This window comes from Cyanistes caeruleus, chromosome 1 (genome assembly GCF_971803275.1).
Source record: "Cyanistes caeruleus chromosome 1, bCyaCae1.hap1.1, whole genome shotgun sequence".
NCBI classification, from domain to species: Eukaryota; Metazoa; Chordata; class Aves; order Passeriformes; family Paridae; genus Cyanistes; species Cyanistes caeruleus.
Genome location: NC_141701.1, coordinates 49436159 through 49455673, shown reverse-complemented (window position 1 = coordinate 49455673; position 19515 = coordinate 49436159). Strand labels below are relative to the sequence as shown.

Below are 19515 nucleotides of genomic sequence, written 5' to 3'. Positions count from 1 at the left end.
TTTTTATAAGGAGGCAAAAAAAATCTAAAAACATGTGTTAAGCATAATTTCACATCTTTTCAACAAACTTCTGTTTATCAGAAGATTTTCAAAATGGATATTGACTTCAGACTTCCACCTTGAGATATTTTGTGCTTTAGCCCTCCTTAATACAAGTATTTTCAACACAACTTGCCCAGAGCACTATATATACCTGAAATAACAGGTTATCACCTTTCGTTGTGTCTCATTGCAGCAAACAGGTCCTTTTGTAATTACTGAAGAACAAAACTGGAAATACTTTGTAATAGAGAAAGGGAATATTAAAATATATGTGGATAGCTGGGGGTTTGGAATTAGCTGGGTTTGTTTTGAGGAATTTCTTTTGATGTAAAAGCATCTGAAGGGAAAGCGATAGCTTCTCCTTTTTCTCCGAGGAATAGCTGTGGTAAAGTTACATGGAGAGAAATTCTCCCTGCTCCTGGGGTATTGCTTTTACTTTATGAGATTAGTAAAAAAAAGAGAATATCCCCCAGAGCAGCAGACTGCTGCCCAGATGATCAGTAAAGAATTTTCCAGACACCCTACTACATACCATCATATTACTTGCAATCCAGACATTACTTTAAATAAAAACATAGATTAAAAGTTACTATTTCTAGCTTCTTTGGTATGACAGGAAAATTTGCAGGGTTTTATCTTAGTCAGTTTCCCCAAAACTCTGCTTTTTTTATCAGGCGGAGACAGCTGCAAGTCATATCTGAGCTCCAACCTGTACTTATCCAGACACATCTCGAAAAAAATGGCTGTAGAGTTATCCAGGAGCTCATTGCTCTGTCTTATCACACCCCAACCCCAACCCCTGTGCCTCAGGAGCAGCTGGACTGTATTTCAAGTCACCATCTTCCAGGTGTCTGCAGAGAAAGAAAATGTACTGCGTGAGAATTACCTGCTAAAATAGAGAATACTGAAGTAGCCACTTAGTAAGAGGGTATACATGATCTTTCAAAATGACCCCATCAAGACACAAGAGGAGAGAAAATCCATGGTCATCACCAGCACATATTACACTCCAGGTCAATAATTTGCAAATGTTATCAAGAAATAATGTGTGTCCACAATGGGTGAGATACAGAATTTGCTAGACAGTATGCTTTGCCTTGCATTGAATCTTACAGCCTCAAATTTTCATTTGGACGTAGGACTGTTACTCAGAGAAGTAAGAAGGTGAGCTCAGGCCCTTAGCTTAGTTGGATTTTGGGTTTTTGCCTTCTTCCTGGCAGAGTTACTAGCCTACCCTCCTCACTGCTGTAAAATGTGCTTGCTTTTCAAGTTTCTCCAGGCATTTGTCTTGTGTTGCACATCTGTACAGATGGTGTTGAATCTGCTGCTTTTGCTTTTTGGGTTTTTTTTCCCCCTTTACTAGGTAACCAAAAGTTTTGAAATGGCAGAATACTGAATAGGAAAAATAAAAATTGCTGCATACGTAAACACATTTTTTGGAAAATGCAGGTGGCTCTTTATGTATGTGAAGGTTTTGGAGTAATGTTGTTGACTTGCAAAATTAAGCTATTTCCCTAATCTCACTGGGAGCTGTTTATGCAGATCTAATCTGGATGTTTGGCAATGTCTTTCTGAAGGAGGTGACTCAAATGCAGATATGTGACAGGGATTTCAGGCACATGGCCATGCTGTGTGTGGGTGATCATTGCCTGGTTACATACTCCAGGAGGACCTGAGGAATTGAAGACACTGAAAGCTTAAAATGTATTGCAGATTTTCGGGAAAAAAATTTGCTCTTTAAATAAATATTGCAGTGACATTCACCAGAGCAAATACTTTCTTAGTATTTACCTAGAAAACATTATTTGTAGATAAATACTGCCCAATATTGTAACTTGGAGTAGCACAGGAGGGCCTTCCAGTTACGGGAAGTCTGCCCAAAAGATGCCTTTTAGTGCGCTGGAGATCCATCCTCCCACTCCCAGGAGCAAGCCAGAGCTCCTGCATAAATCGTGGTGCTAAGCAGGCAGAGCTGGTTGTGCTGCCAGCTCAGCACACAGCCAGGTGACGTTCCTGAAAAGTAACTGCTTTCCTCTTGTGGTTTGGCAGAGAGCTGTAACTCTTTGGTGTTCCCACTGGCAGAATTAATCAAACTTTTATCATATGAATGGGGGAGACCTGAAAACTTAGCTAAGCAGATGAGGTCCGAGCTGGTGGAGACTGTGACTTCACAAGAACTCCAACAGGGAATATCTTCTTTATATTTTTTAGGCCATCCAGTACCTAAAGGGAATCTACAAAAGAGCTGGAGAGGGACTTTTTAGCAGGACATGTAGTGATAGGACCAGGGGGAATGCTTGAATTCCTAAAATAAGAATTTCATGTGAGCAGACTGCAGATGACTTTTGGGTCTTACTAGTGAGGTGTTCTGAAATAACCAAGAATGGAAATTGATGTGGAATCAGGTGGATAAAGCCTGGACTTGACGAGGAGAGCTGAAGGAGTGGTTTCTGCAGGAAGGAGGGTATAATTTTTGTGCTGGCAGAGTTCATCAGTGCAGTGGTGGAGGACTTCATTCTCACCCCAGCAAGGTCCAAAGGGCTCAAGGCAAGGGTGTGAATATGGCTGACCTGCTCAGGCCCTCAGGCAATCTGCATTCTCCACCCATTATTCTGATGCAAGATCTTTTCCAACTTGGGTAAATATATTTCTCTGTGCTGAGCAGCCCTAGTTCCTGGGATCATTAGTGCCCACACAAAGAGAGTTGTGCTGAAAAAGGCAAGAGACTTTCTCATGCATTTATTCTGTCTAGGCTCAGACAAATTGCCTCCAGCAAGGACCTCCAAAACCCCTTTGAACATGTATCTAGTAAGATTGGCAGTAGGGGGACATTAAAGCTTACAGCTTTCCTCAGAGGGTCTTCTGAGAGGAGAACCATTCTTCTCAAGCTGGCTGCTCTCACAATGTTACATCTTACCCTGCTTCTTGTGACAAGATAGGGTGGATTTGTGTTCTAGTGTAAACAAAACCGGTTTTACACAGAAGCAGCTTACCCTGGCATCACTGGGTTGAGCTGGTTCATCTGGGTGGAACTGTTTCTACCTTTCAGAATCTCTTTTCACTCTCCTGGGTGGAAGAGAAGAGTGCTCACAACTATTCCCACGCACACACACGCACATGGCAATCAGAATCAGCATGGAGACCAGATTTCTGATTAAAGAGAATTGTATAATGTCTGTCTGCATCATCTTCCATCTGCTCTTCTTGCCAACTTGATTGCATATGTGCCACTTTCGTGCTGTGTTCTATTCTTTCACCATGTCTAGAAAGCAAGGAGAAAATACAGTATGTCAAAGACAAGGGAAATGTTCCTTAAAAACATTGCCCTGTGGTATTTTTTTGTTGTACAAAGCACCTGAGAGGACCTTTGAGATAAAAGGGAAGATTTGTTTTAATGTATATATGAATTTTTATTCAGTAGTCACCTTTGTTTGCAAATAGTTTAATAATTAAAGATTGATCATGAAATAAGTTCATACAATCTCAATACCTTGACATCCCAAAAAGACAAAAAAGTCCCCATAGCTTCTGTGTCCTTTGAGAGGAAAGCAGGATTGTAACAAAATCACAAAGTGGTTCTATGGTTGATTCTGAAGCTGGCAGTAGTCAGATGTGGAGGGTTTTAAAAGGGACTGGGCTTTTTAGAAACGTTTTCTACCATAAAACATTGATTCATTTCCTGCTACCCTCAAACAAACAGAAGCTCTCTGGCAGGACATCCTGTGCTCACTCAAAAACTGCACAACAGCTGGAGATAAAGATGCATAACACCAAATTGTGGGGGCTTTTAGATTGTTTTTTTTTTTCCTTTTTAAGTTCTTTCTTCTATTTCCCAGGACAATCTGAAAAATGAAACAGACAAAAACACCATACTGCAATTTCCACCTCTTCTCAGCATGGGAAAAACTCTGTGTCACAGGCATGTCCATGCAGTTTTGTGGTATGTGTTGGCTGGTCCATGCAGCAAGAACAGTTTGTATTCTGGTAGTAGAAGCAAAAGGAAGAAATGCCATTTTTCTGTTGATGACATTGTTTTGCTCTTCAGCAGATAAGCTTTTTCTGGATATCTCCAAGTTTTAGAATTTTTTTCCTCACACTTGACCCTTTAGCAGAGTCTGGACTCAAAGAGAGGTTTTATTGGGATTTTTTTTTTTTTAGCTTCAAGGCAGGAAGTCCCCATGCAGAGGTTCATTTGTTTACAAACAAGAGCACAAAAGGAGATCTTCAAACCCAGAAAAATCTGGGGTGGGGAGGGCAAATGCTAAAAACTGTTTCTGGGCTGCCCTTGTCTCCATCAGTGACATGACAGCTTCCTGTTCACTGCACCAAAAAAGCAGCAACAGAACATAGGTGCCAACATAGAAAAATTACCCCAGCCTGGTTGATCCATGTCCATGAGCAGCATCAGACAGATGCACATCAATAAATTGTTCTTTACATATTCCTCTCTGATGTCCTTCAGTGTTCACCCTGTGGCACTGCACTGGATTATTCTACCTTCTAGCAACACTAAAATGCACATAAAGTTAAGCAGAGAAATGTATGTTGGATGTGGCCACCAGCCATGCCAGAGGTGGGACATTCAGCAGAGGATAATTTATCCCCATGGAACCAAGTTGTCAGTTGTAGTCAGCAAAATTGAGAGCTGGGATACTTAACAGTACTACATTGAGGTTTATTTTGAGGTTTATTTTTTCTTGGTTTCATGTTGCATGTGGTTTATTTTTGAGGTCTTCTTCTTTGTTTGAAGGCAGATTTTAGCACATGCCTCTGCTGGCTTACAGAAGCATTCAGGACGTGTTTCTGAACTTTCACTTTACTCTGCTTTGTCATTTTCTGTTGGCAGAGCACAGTACCCATCTGGCACAACACTGTACTTTGTGCTATGATTCTGACTGCTGAAGTTGCAGAAAACAATACAGTCTCAGGACTAGTTTTTTTATATTGTGTCTGGCCTAAAGGGAAAAAAAAAAATCAGCTATCATAAGGCTTGGTTTTCCCTTTCTTTATTCAGAAATGAAATGTAATAAAGTGCTTTTTATAAAGAGCACCTATATGACAGAGAGCATTGTGCTCTCCTAAATTAAAAGAAAATATTTGAAACTAAAATTGCTTGCTCATGTAAATCCCAGTTGTCTATCTTCTCTTTGTCATTTGAAAGACATTTTCAAGCACAGGAACTCTTCCAAGAATATGTTCAAAGGTATTTCACAGTTAATTGCTAACACTGCATTTTCCACCCTTTGATAGAGAATCACAGAATCACAGAGTGTTAAGAGCTTGGATTGGACCTCAGAGATCATCCAGCCCCCTCTGCCACTGCCATGGACAGGGACACCTCCCACTAGACTAGGTTGTTCAAGGCCTTATCCAAATAGGTTTTGAACACTGCCAGGCTTGGGGTACCCATAACCTCCCTGGGCGACCTGTTGCAGTGTCTAACCACCCTTAAAGTGAAGAATTTCTTCCTAATACCTAACCTAATTTTTCTTTTTTTCAGTAGCTTTTACTCCTTGTCCTTTCACTACAGTTCCTGATGAAGGGTCCCTCTCTGGCTTCCCTATAGCCTCCAGAGCAAAGCAATTGAGTCTAACTCCTCTCACAAATGCCTACTCCAACCAACTCCTTACTCTATAATAATCAAACAAATGAGGGACCAGAATGTGTTTTCATCTGAATTAAACCATGTAAATCATGTTAATATTGTGTAAATACAAACACATCTCTAATAGCAAGTTAAAAGTATTTCTCGACCTGCATGTTGCAACAGTGGTAGGGTTATTAGTAGTGCACATTTGAAATATTTTGATCTCTCTATTTGGATGAAAACAGGAGAATAGGCTTCAGTGTATTTGAAATGTACAGAGCAGAAATCTCACTGCAGTATGCAAAGATTTCCTTTATACATCTATCTAATCTTCTGGTTCAGATGCTTCAGTAGAAAATGTTTTCTAGTTAAATGAACATTCTCCTCCCTCTCAGAGCTTCTTACGGAATTTCTGTAGCATTTTGGCCTTTTTGGTGGGGTACCTTCATCTTCTCTGAGGCACAGTGTGGATCAGAGGCACTTGCCTTCCTCTGGCCAGGGGAGTGTTTATTTACCTGCTGGGACTCAGCAGACTCCATTTGCACTCACCTCAGTTCAGGGCTGGCTCCCTCTCTTGTCAGTCCCCTTGGGGAACCCACAGTGGCAATCAGCAGAGCAGCAGAAACACAGAGCCCTCATCTCCTCCTGGTGTCTCTCGCTGTGGTTCTTGGGAGGCACATCCAGTAGTGCTGCGCCCCCCACCCTGAGTGGTATCAGTGTGATGCTGCTGTGGCTGTGCTCCCATCCTCTGGGGTGAGGCCTGGGACAAGGGCAGAAGTGTGGGGAAAAAGTGTGATGCAGCCAGCATGAGGACCTGGCACTTGTGAATGCAACGCAGAAATGATGAAGCGTGCTTGAAGAGCTTCTTTAAGAACCTAAGTAATTCACATCTTACTTCTGCCAGTTAATACATCCAATACAGTGAGTGGAGCCAAAAGACCATTTTATATTGGCCAAAGAGCTGTACCAAAGTCTCAGTCCCTGGCATGTTGTACTTATTGTGGAAATTACAATGGTACAAATAGAAATTTAGGTAATGCAGGATAAAAGTTGGACTTGAACCCTTAAGGAAGAAAAAGGTCATTTCATTTACACATTACTAGTAATAGGAACCCCAAGAAAATTAATTATACTTTCAGATCTTGCATATCATGCATAGTCAGATTTATTCCTAAGTGGCATATTATCAAAATTTCCAGTGGCATTTCAGCTGTTCATTAAACTTTACTGTGGGACATAGTGACAATTTATTACACAGCTATGAAAGCAGCAGTAATCATCATAAATGCAAGCCTTCAATGTTTCTTTCTCTATGTTTAAATCCTTTTTATTTTCCTTTTTTCCCCCACCATTACATCTAGTGAAACAGAGATTGTAGCAATCAATAAGCAAGGAGCCACCTCCTTCAGCAGCAGCCAGTTACCTCCTCTGGTTTATCCAGGAGATGGGAGGTGAGCACAGATTTAGATAGGAAGCCCCCTGTAAAATACGGTTCTGGATTTGTGTCAAACTGGCCAGTAAAACTGCCTAGTGAGGAACAAAAACAAAACCAAAAAAAAAGACAGCTGTGCTGAGAACCCACATCTGAAAAACACAGGGGAACATCTACTTTTATGAGGAAAAAAGCAGAGTTTCAAGCAGAGTTGGGAAAATAATATGCAAAACTAATGCATACAGAAAATTCATTTTTATACTCTTTGTGGAGATTTTCCATGACACTTCCATGAGTATCTTACATACTCTTTGCTCTGGCTGCCACAGCAAAATCCTTGTGCTGTGGATACTTGCATCTACTTATATTGGTTCCACTCTTTAAAGGGCACATGCCTCAGCACTTGGAGATTTCTGTCTGGCAATATCTGTGCATTGAATCTTGTGATGTGCTGCAGTCTTCTTGCAAACTCAGCTAATCAGTGGGCAGCAACAAGCCCCAGGTCACGTATTTGATTAACTGGCAGCTAATCAAGCTTTTTTGAATTTTGCATGTCACATACTGGCAGCAAACTGTTCACATCATAATCATAAAATACATTTTGAACCAATCTAGGAAATGCATTTCAGGTGATGCTGATCAGTTTGCGGATCTGCAGTGTGGTGAAGTAGCTCACATGCATCAGAAAAATTATGTTTGTTGAATTATTCATTCTATTTTTTTTTAATCCAGTAACAGGCAATGCATTTTTTTCCAAGAGTTACATGGTTAGTGTTAGTTACCACAATGCTGTAAACAAATAAACAGTTGACTTTTCACCACTTTTACTGCCTTTTTTTTAGTTGTTTGGAGCACCACTAATTCTGATGTCTAAAAACCTTCAGCTTTTGTCATGTGGAATCAAGTGGTGTAAGGAGTCAAAGAGTATGGAAATGGCTGCTGTATCACATGAATGTGAAAATGGCAAGCAAAGGCTTTCTCTTCATCTTGTGACAGGAGTGTCAAGTAATTAACATAAGTTTATGTGTTTTTATTAGGCAGATAATTAGCAGTCAGAGAATATGGTATTGTAGAGACAGCCAAGATTTTATTACAGTATTGGACCATTCAGAAACAGACCCAGTTTCTGAACTACTTAGGTGAGCAATCCATTGTGTAATGGAATCATCCTCCCAAAATGCATTGACAATTACCAGAACTGTGCATGCCACTGGGAAATTGCTGATGCCAATTACCATCATTAAATACTTGAATACAAAATATCTGCAAATGCTTCAGGAATTAGACATAAAATGGATTCTCTTATTTCAGGTCAGCTGTACATGTATTTCTAAAGACTAGGAGACAAAGATTAAGCTTGGTTAATTAGGTTACAGATTTTTCTTTCATATACCTGTGAACATCTCTGTGAGATTTACATTGTTAAATGGAAAATAAAGTTAATACTTTAATTAGTGTGCTTTGTGATGCATGAAGAATATTTGAATATCCAAAAATATATTGAAGACTCACCCTTTTGATGCTTTATTCATTGATGAGTTCTTTCAAAAGACATATCCCCCAAATTAATTGTATTTCATACAAGTGTATTTCACGTGCTTTTTGTGACTCACACATTTATAAGATGCCTCAGATTGTGAAGACAGCATTTAGCCAGCACATTCAGAGGATAAAACATCTCACAGGTGGAGGATTGTTTCTGGCTGACTCTTAGCATATATGGCAGGAATACAGAAGTACAAATTCCCTGGGAAATTGCTGGGGGAGGGGGGTTGTTGTTTGGTTTTGATTACTTGTATGTCTCACCTGTCACTTGTATTGAAAAACTAGGGAAAGTTATTGCTTCAGAAGTACAACTGTGACTTTAAAAGTCGCACAACTGTGACTTTTAAACTTCTAATCTAACATCATTGAGTAAAGCTACTTCACTAGCATACATTTTGTTAAGTCGTGGCTTAAGCCAGGTCTAAAATAAAATTTAAAGCATATCAAATGCCTATGGTGGTGGGATGATTTCCCAGGTTAAGGCATACTGTGCACTTTGCATGGTTTGTATGATCTGCCTGCCCTATTGGCCTGTACACCCCCCAATGAAAGGATATGGAAAACCCCATGAGAAACTGTCCCATTTCATGAATACATACACGAGAACATGTCAGAGTCACATCACCAGCAGCATTTTGAGATGTGGATGTTCAGTTGATAAATTTAGGATCATCCAGCTGATCGAACTATCAGGCCTCTTTTTTCTTTACCTGACACGCCAGCTGGTTTTGATGATTGCTGCATTCATCTCTGTAAGGCCACAGGGCACAGAGCAGTTCTGCTGCTTATCTCAATGGCTGCTCTTGCTCTTTTAAAATCAACTCATGAGGTCGTTTCAGTGTTGTCACTTCAAAAGTCCCACATAGTGGGGGGGGTTGCTGGAGCTGGATGCTGTCATTTTCAGTACAGTGTAAAATTTTTCCATTCTGCTGTCACTAAAGAAAATTAAAGTGATTTTGTTATGCTTAGACATGGTTTTACAAAAACTGAAAAGAAAATATTTTCCATCCTTTTCTCTTCCTTCCACCAAATAAAAGGGTGGGGTAATCCAAATAAAAGTACTGACATTGCCTTTACTATATAAATATACAAGGACTGTGTCATGACTTGAACAAGTCATCCTGTTCCAATGAAAAAACATCTGGTTATTCTCATGGATTTGATGAAATATCTTTTATCTTTCCTTTTCTTTTTTCCCCACCCGAAACTCCCAGGATATCCAGTGAACACTCGCCAAAGCTTCAGATCCGGAGCCACAGTTACCTGAGGGCAGTGAGCGAAGTTTCCATCAACAGGAGCCTGGACAGCCTGGACCCTGCAGGGCTGCTGACGTCCCCCAAGTTCCGCTCCCGCAACGAAAGCTACATGAGAGCCATGAGTACCATCAGCCAGGTGGGTGACATGCATCTGGGGCAGGCTGGAGAGCAGGTGTCACTCTGGACATTGATTGCAATAGGAGAAACTGGATTTTGCTTTAAGTGGTGCTCACCAGCACTGTCATTAAACAGGGTTCTTAAGGATCTTGGGCTTAGAACCTCCAATCAAAAAATTTTGAATGCCTCAAAAAAAAGTTTGTATGCTGAGTTGCTAAAGTAAAATTAGGCTGTTAATAGTTTGTGTTCCATAATTTTATTAGAGATTTTAGTTTCTGTATGCTATTTTGTGCATTCTTTGCCTTGTGTACCTCCAAACTTTTCACCTAAATAGTAGAAATACTACAGTATATGTATTAAGTGCAAAAATCTGTCTGTAAGAGATCTTCATGCTCCTAAACAAGAAGAAAAATTAAGTCCACTGTGACAGACTCAGTTTATGTGTTTCAATGGTATAAAATAGCCTGTCCTTTCACTCAGCATGCTTGTACAGTTGAGTTCATAGGGAACAGATCTGAAAGAAGTGCAGAAGTGCCAGTACACCACAGGGCAGAGAGCCAGTAGTTCATCTGCTACATCTTCTAGCTCCTTGGAGTGATTTTTGGCTTATTAGCTTAAGTGGATTATTTGGGTAAATCACTTGGATGAAAGAACTTCCTTACACTAGTCCAGAAGTGCAGCAGGCAGGATATGTGGTGCCAGATACTGATCCCTTATTACTGGCATATCAAATCATTGCAATGTCAAAAAAAGTGTGTGACATCAGTGACATCAGGACTTCAGTTGTGGCCATAACAAATACATGTGCCATTCAATGTGGAGCTGTAGTTTGCCTTTCTGCAGTACACTATATTTAGACACTTCAGAGTATTCACCTGTGTATTTTGTAGTGAGGCACTTTGCATAGGGCATGGGCTGATGCTCTGAAAGGAGGGTCAGGATGTCTCCAGGAGAAAAACAGCACAGAAATTCAGGTCTCAACTACATGAATATTAGGTCAGGTTACTTGTTTAGCTGCACACCTAACACACAAAGCTATCAGCCAAAGAGTGGTTATTTGCCAAGGTGGACAATTTTTTTTTGTTTTAAAAATGCATAAATTCAGAGATATTTTACTTGAGGATTGGATATTCTTTGCCATAGTAAGATTATTCTTTCTGTTGTACTACCTACTACTCTTCCAAGCTTTTTAAAATAGTTTTCCTTTGAAAAAACATGTGGTTTACTCTCTGAGATTTTTCAGATTCGTGTACAAAGACTCCACAAACATTCTTCTTGGTAACATTAATCCTGGAAGAGAATTTCAAATGTTTTTGGGGTTTTTTTCTACCATCCTAATATACTCTTATCTTCTCCTGTTAATTTGGCCTTGTACATGTTTGAAAACTAACGAAATCCTCAAGTGATGGTTCCCATCTGCATGTTTCCTACCGTGATAATTACTGTGCTTTAATGCCAAGCTCAGGGCTCAATTCTCAGTTTAGAAACATGAGCATCCATTTCTAATTAAGCCAAGGTAAATGGTTTCCAGATTCTTAAGACTTGCAGGAAGTTTTTGAACGTTCTTTGACCACTGTGAGCACAAGTCTTTGTCACCACCTAGTGTCTGCTGCACAAAGGGTCTAAGGATTCCTTTGCAAATGCTCTCAGCCAGAAATTTAGTTCCACAAACATTTTTCCCTAGCAGCAAACCTGGTTCCCTTACCAACCTCCCCTTCCTGTGTTTGTTTCCCTTCAGCTTCCCAGCCACTCAGGTTTTTATCACTGTAATTGCCTGTGGGTTGCATCGATAATATACTGGAGTTAAGCTGACCCTTTTTGGTTTTTCCCTCACCCCGCAATGAAAGAGTGATTTTTATTTTACGTGTAGTGATCCAAATGACCAAATATTCAACCTCTGCCGTGGACCCCGGGTGACATAAAACAGAACCTGCTACGAAGGCTCCAGGCTTCCCACCAGTTTCAGAAGAGCCAAGAGCTCAAACTCTGCTGAATCTTTGCCCAACACCTCTGTCTCCCCTTTTTGTACATTGTTTTCTTCCCCTCACGATTGCTGCTATGGGATGTCCCATTTACCTTTCATCATGTGCAAAGAGATCCTCTAACAGGTGTTGGCCATTGTGCCACTGTAGCTCGAGAACGTTTATATCAGGCAGTGTGGAATATCTGTGTATGGGTAGCGCTGACCTGCCTGGTGTCTGTCTGCAGGTGAGTGAGATGGAAGTGAACGGTCAGTTCGAATCCGTCTGCGAGTCCGTGTTCAGCGAACTGGAGTCTCAGGCGGTGGAAGCGCTGGATCTGCCTATGCCGGGCTGCTTCCGCATGAGGAGCCACAGCTACGTCAGAGCCATCGAGAAGGGCTGCTCCCAGGATGATGAGTGCATATCGCTGCGGTCCTCATCTCCCCCGCGTACAACCACCACGGTGAGGACCATCCAGAGCAGTACTGGTGAGTAACACAAATGGAAATCCAGAGGGGGGGACAGAAAGGGAAGGTACTTGGAGTGCATTTCCATCAGACCAGGCTTTTCTCTGCCAGACGCCAAGCCATTAAGAGAGTCTGTGTTTCACCAGGGAGCTGGACAGACTAATCAGCCTCAAACCACACACAGAGAAAGATTGATGCAGTTGTGGTTCCTTCTGTGTCCAAGCTAATTTATTCTGAGCTGAAAGCACATAGAAGGGAAGTCCAAGGTCATGTCTCCTCTTGCAATCTTCCCCAAAAGAGCAATCACAATTTGGCAAGGCTGAGCAAGAAGGCTCTGGGTTAGCAGTTTTGCTGGCTGTGACCAGCGGGGAGGATCCCTCTGATGGGGTCTTCTACAAAGTTGAAGTGATTGTATAAGTTGCTGGGTGTGGTTTTTACTGGCTTGAAGAGACTGTTCCAGCTCTCTAGTTCCCATTGAAGATGGGAGAATGAAGAAAGGAAGAAGCAGTCTGCAGGTCAAAACATGCATGTTCACATTTTGCTGTTACATTCTTTCTGCAGTTCAAACTATTCAAGACTTGCTAGAGGGAGAGGTTTCAGCATAAACATGAGACTTCAAACCTTCCTTTTAATGTTTAAGGTTGCTTTTCTTTTGGAAATAACCATGATGAATTTCAGATTGTCACCAAAATAGTGCTTAAGGGGAAGTAAAACCAAATTCCAAATCTGCCTCTCTCATTCAGGAAAGCAAGAGGCAGGAGCCATTACATGTGTGTGCTCTTCTCTGTGGCAGGATGAGAGAGAGCCTCTTTCTTTTGACTTCTGTGCAACCATTCCACTGTTTTACACAAGCTTCATTTACTATTCGTACACTGTTCATATACTAATCATATTCTTGACTAATACTGACTATTATATGTATTTCACTGTACCTACTACCTCTTCTGCTGTATTTTTCATTTCTGTTTTCTGTAAACTTCCGTCCTTTTGTGTGTTATCTCACAGGTGCAGTTGTTTATTCCTTGTAAGTCTTTTTTAAAGCTGCTTGTCAATTGTTTTATGTCATCAAAGAACACTTTAAATCCTTTTACCAAAAATGTTCAGCTAAATTAAAGATTTTTCTAAAAGCATCAAGTTTAAGTACTGTTGGAAATATATTGGCAACACATCACAAACATCAAAGCATTTTTAACAAATGCTGCAGAGCAGTTCTCATCTAAATCACTGAAGAAATAGTATTCACATGACAGCATTTCTGCTATAGAAATAGCCCTTGTGAGCACCCAAGGTTTGCACCAAATCACAAAGACAGGATTTGCATAAGGTGTGTGCTACTTTATTGTGTGGTATTAGTTTGTGTCAAACGAATTCTGAGGCAAAAACTGAAGGATGGGAGTTTTCAGGGGTCTTTCAGTGTGCACTCTCTGATCTTTGTTAGATCAGCTTGGGTTGATCCCAGAGAGGGTTTTCTGTTCTGTGAGAATGGCTTTGATAACATTTTTCCTTTATAAAAATAACTGTGATCATTAATGCAGAAGAGAATAACTATTTTTTCATTATCCATATGTAAGAGGTTGTTCTTGTCACTTAGGAAAATGACGCCTGTGTCTGGGGATGATGATGTAAAAATGGAGGTTGGCTGTGTGTGCCAGCCAAAAACACTGGAAAACGTGAAAGAGGAAAACCTGTACTGTAAATATCTCTTGTTTATAGTCCCTTTTTTGTAATGCAACCATAGAGGCCTGATCTCTTCTCTGGGTAGCTGGCTTTATATTAAAAATCATATGAACAAAACTGGGATATTGAAAAACATAATCCAGTGAGCATGTTTTGGGTTATTGCTTCTGTAGTCAGGCCATTAAAAACAGAGAGGAATGTTTTGCAGTGCTCTCTTTGGACGTACATAGAAGCATTTAAAGATTGCTGTAGATGCCTATTTTATGAAGTGGGAATTTTACTGAGTTATCTTTTTCATTCTCTAATTCTTGGGCTCCAAGGGCCCATCCCTTCCACTGGCATCATTTCAGACAACTTTTCTCTTTTAGTACCTGACATAGATACCACTGTCTGTTTATTGGCTACCTTGGTGTTGCCTGTGCCTAGCTCACAGCAGAGAAATATGAAAGGCAATGTTGATGGTTTCTATTAATACCTGCTCCAATAAAATGGGAAACAGCACAACAACTAGGCAGACATGAAGAAAGGAGAACAGTATTTCAGGTTTATCTCCACTGAGGTTGCAAATGCTTTTGTGGGAGACATGGGAGCAGTTATGTTCTAAAAATGGTTTTAACGTCCCCAAATGAGAGAGCAGTCCTCCTTCCCCTAAAGCATCTCTGCCTCTTCAACCAAGAAAGATTCCTTTCATCATCATCAGAAATTCGCTCAAGAACATGGCTTTTAATTTACTAATACCAAAGCTGTGATCATACACTGATTTTGAAAATCTCTTTGACAGCTCAAAGTCCAGGAAAATTCCAGCTTGATGGTGGAAAAGACAGGAGAGCTGTCAGTTTACTGGATTCAAAATTGTTCCTCTAGAGCAATGATCCACAGCTTTCCAGGGCATCTGGATAAAGCAAGAACTATGGACAAAAATCACACTTTACCTGTTAGCCTCTGTTGTTGTGGTGGCAGCCTCAGGTTTTCATTTCCTTTTGCCACAGAGTGGTGGCGGTTTAGTTCCGCAATCGGGAATTGCACCTCTAGCTCAGTTCCCAAGGGTGTGCCTGGTGTAACTACAAACCTGTGCACTGGCTATGGCACAGAGCTCAGCTAAGGGTGCTGCCCACCTGGTGTCCTCTGCAGCCTGCACTGACCCTAGCACTGCTGTGGGAACACGGAGGCATGGCTGCAGCTGGATGAAACTGAGCCCAAGTGTAAAAATGGAGGTGGAGGCACAAACCTGATATCACCAAAGGGGTGAAATGTTACACTATGAATGGGGAAGCAAATCCTAACCTCACCAAAGTCTACCACCAAATTTCCTCCTCATATTCAACCTAAACCTTCCCTGGCACAGCTTAGGACTAATTAGGACCTCTCATCCTGTCACTGTTTACCTGAGAGAAGAGGTCAATCCCCAAGTGTGAGTCAACACATACAGGTAACGATGGCAACCACCAAACCACAGCTGAAATGCAAAGAGTAGAGTTTCATTACCTCACCAACATTGCTGGGCAGCAGGGACACACTGGGACATTGCGCCCACATTTGGCTCTGTTTGGCTTAGTTCATTCTAGTGAAAAGAGACACACAGAGGCACAAGCTCCATTAGGCTCAGTTCATCCTAGCACACAGTGATGAGGGGACCCGCTCCCTGCCCCAGATGTCAAAGGGCATTGCACACAGGCAATTCATCACAGGGCTGTACTTTTATATCTCACTTCCAGAAGGCTCAAGCGTGTCTGTGTGTTGTCTCTACACTGGAATTCTACTTCTCAAAACCAGCAGAGGATGAACAACACTAAGCATAATAAATGGACACTCCTTCCCACTATAACATTCTTAGCATTCTCAGCTGCAAGGTCACTTTGAGAAAAAACTATTCCCTCCTTGCCAGATCTTCCGGTTTTTGCCCTTTCCTCCCAACACCCCACCCGGCTACAAACTCCCTTTATCCTTGTTCTTAAATTAAGGGGTTTGGAATGAGGAAGAGAAAATGCAATCTTGACACTTTATATGGAATTATAAATAAGTTCTATGTCACAACTACATCATGCCTTGAAAGCTAGCTCCATTTACACTCTCTCAGTACCGGTGAGATGCCTACCCATGGAGGCATCCTGACTGTGGCCATCCCTGCGAGCAGAGCCATGCAGGCTGGGAGGCAGAGCAGCTCTGAAGTGCTGACATATGTTATACACCATAGGCTGCACTAAAAATTAACACCCAGGTCATTTGATCTTTTCAGAGGAGTTTAATGAGCTGTGAGTTATTACATAATTTGATCCCAGGTTATTTCCAGATGCAGATATTGTAGCTGAAGTGCTTCAGACAACAAATCCAGTCACTAAATAAGTAGCCTTTTAACAATTTTAAGTCTGTGAATCATTTCAACGAGCTTGAAAAATGCAGTTATTAAGAAACAATGAAATGTTAAAGTAGTCTAAAGAACATCTTTCTCCCACATTGTTTGTGTCTATGTTTCTAAACTTTCCCTATGTAGCCGTGCACAATCCTTTGCTGTTAACAAACCTTATGACATTGTGAGGTCACAATGAGCACACATGCATAGAAATACATAATATAGTATAATATACAAATATGTAATGACATCTCTAACAAGTAGTAACATCAGGAAAAACTCTGCACTAGATTGCAATTCAGCATCTATCCACTGTATGGTTTGGTGAAGGGAAATATCAGAGTTATCTACAGCAATGCCATCTGGTGATTCTCAGTAATATTACACTTCTGCTTAAAAGCAAAATGAATAAAAAACCCAAGGAAATCATGCTGTGTAGCCAGCAGGATAGGGAAGGACAGAGAGTTACCACAGTGTATGTTAATTACAGTCTTTCAGCTGAGCAGATCATTTTCCTTCCATTCATTGGAACATCTGGTCAAGACAAGTCAGGTATTTTGTGGAAAATCTCTAAGGGGCTGCCTAGCCAATTAAAAATAAATAAATAAATAAATAAACAAACATATAAAATGCAAAAGTCTAAAAACTGACTTGTGTCAGGCAGAATTCGAAAATAAAATCAAATCCTGTGGATAAGGAAGCTCTAGCTGAGTGTATGCCAGATGCACGTCGTTTGGATTCCTCAGAGTTGTCCCTTCAGAGACTGCTCTGTTCCAAAGGAAACAAGGAATTAGGATTTCACATGTTATTTCCAGTTGAAGCTAAGGTTGGTTTCTGGATCTGTACCAAAATTAGGATATTTCCACAGAAGGTCTGAAGAAATATAACTACGTTAAGACCTTCATGCAGATGTTGAAACTTAAAATAAATCTGAAGATTGTAGAAAACAGTTTGAAAAATAATTTATATGGTTCATTTCCTCTCTTTCCTTGAGTAATCCCAAAATGTGTTTTGCCTTTTGGATCTGCTATCAAATTGCTGAAGTCAGCGCTTAGAAATGTTTTCCTTTTCTAATGAGGATCTGACCTTGGAAGAGAACATTGTTTCCAGTTTCAGAGGTGTCTGACTGTAGCTACTATGAGTTTCATCTGGTCTACCCCCGTAGTCAGCTTGATGAATGTTAAGCTCCACATCACACCAAAAAAACACCATTTTTATGAGGCCAGTGAAGGTTTTTAATGAGAAATTCAGAAAGGGTGGGAAAAGGACTTTGTTTTGTAGGGCATGGCCTAATTATTTTTTTCCACATCTGAAAACATCATTTGGAGGAGTTTACAGCAGTATCCAAAGTTATAAATGTGTTTCAAACACAGGGAAAGAAAAGCCAGTATTACCCTTTGGTATTCCATCTTTGCTTACTATTCTTTTTCTTTATTTGCTTGATACACTTATGAACATTTGGGCTAAGGCTCATAGTGAGGTAAGAATGTGAGAAAGATCTTAATTATTCAAAACCGTGAGCTTAAAATGTCTTGAAGGAATATGTTGTGTTTGTAAGCACTTTTGGAAACACAGAACAACTCTGCTAATTTGTCAAGACAGCACTTGTTTTGTTGACTTCTCCAGTTGTCCAAACAACTTGGACATCTCCAAGGTTGAAAATGGGTAAATCATACTCCTGACCCACCAACTCTGCCAATGCCCATACGTCTCTCATGCTGGGGAGTGCCACACTGAGCACACACCTGGGATGTAGCCTCACCAGGACTACACCTGCCTCAAACCTCCAGCTCTGCTTTGGCAAAGCCTGGCATGCAGTCAGCAGTCCTCAGTGCAAGGATACACTGCTGCGTGCTTCTCAGCTTGCTGCTCTGTAAGACCCTGTTGGCCTTTTGAGATACTGGGAGTAAGATGGCCATCAGACCTGTGAACTGATAATCTCAAATGAAACAGGGAAAAAGCATTATTTTAGAGGAGAAAGAGAAGAGAAATCCCTATTGTTCTGTGCAAAGAACTTTTAAGTGCATTTCTTATCAAGTGGAGCACAAATAAAGAGGATGCAAGGATTAGTTACTTAAATGTAATGCTTAATTATTTGTTAATCTTGCATTAATTTCTTTACAGATATAAAAAAAACTTACAGAAGCCCTTTGCACATATTTGTATGGAATTGCTTAAATTCATTTTTCCTTTAATTCACTTGTTTTTATTATATTGCACACACAAAAAATGATAATCATTTCAGATGTTCAGATTTACACAGTTCTCCCCGAAGGTGTACAGAGCATGTTTGGATTTGAACTCTGCTTTAGTTTCAGATTAGGTAGGTGTGTTATCAAATACACCACTACTGGAGATTTTTGTAGAGATGTTCAGGACCCCAGTTTCATGGAGACCTCCCAGTGTGCCAATGCAGTGACAGAGTCCTGATCCCATGATTGTGTACCCCACTCCTGCTGGTGTGCATGCTCCTGTGGAAGTGCCCTGATGGAGCCTGCAGCTATGCCTGTGTATTACAGCACCTTAATGTCCAGCACCTAGCTGAGAAAAAATTCCACTTGGTGTACCATAACAAACGTACAGGAAGTCATTACAAGCAAAACAGTAATTTAGAAGTTGTTCTGCTGACTGAGCGCTGCATGCCTTAAGTCTCATTATCTGAGAATTAACATTTTTCTGAGCCCATAAACAAGCGTGAAACCTCAGTGATTTTGCCACAATCCAAGAAGCAGTGGCTTATGGCAAACAGTCTCTCCTGCTCACTGCTGCAAGGCAAGTCTGCCCTTTGCCAGCAGCTTGGGCTGGCTGGCAGGTCTGCCCCAGACAGGGGCTCAGGTCTGGTGTCCTAAGAGTGAACTCAGGTGCAGGGCAAGGCTGGCATGATTTCAGCAGCTCTGACTCAGCAGCCTGGTGAGTCTGTGGTTTGGGGGACAGAGTTACCTGACTTGAACACAGAGGTAGGAACCAACCTTCTTTGAAATATGCCTGGAATCACATCACAAGGAAGCAGGTTTCCCACAGCAGTTCCAGCTTGTAATTGCAAGCTAATGGGTAGAGTATGCAGCAGGATATAAAATTAAA

The 19515-nt window shown here is 40.9% G+C and overlaps 1 protein-coding gene across 23 annotated transcripts in view; it reads left to right on the top strand.

Annotated features, from left to right (window-relative positions):
- DLGAP1 (DLG associated protein 1) overlaps nt 1–19515 on the top strand; it is a 401340-nt gene that overhangs the window by 299864 nt on the left and 81961 nt on the right. For all 23 annotated transcript variants that reach the window (XM_086891436.1, XM_086891366.1, XM_086891464.1 and 20 more), the window contains 2 exons: nt 9821–9998; nt 12188–12428. In XM_086891436.1, coding sequence (XP_086747562.1) covers nt 9821–9998; nt 12188–12428 — 419 coding nt within the window. The remainder of the gene's footprint in view (nt 1–9820; nt 9999–12187; nt 12429–19515) is intronic.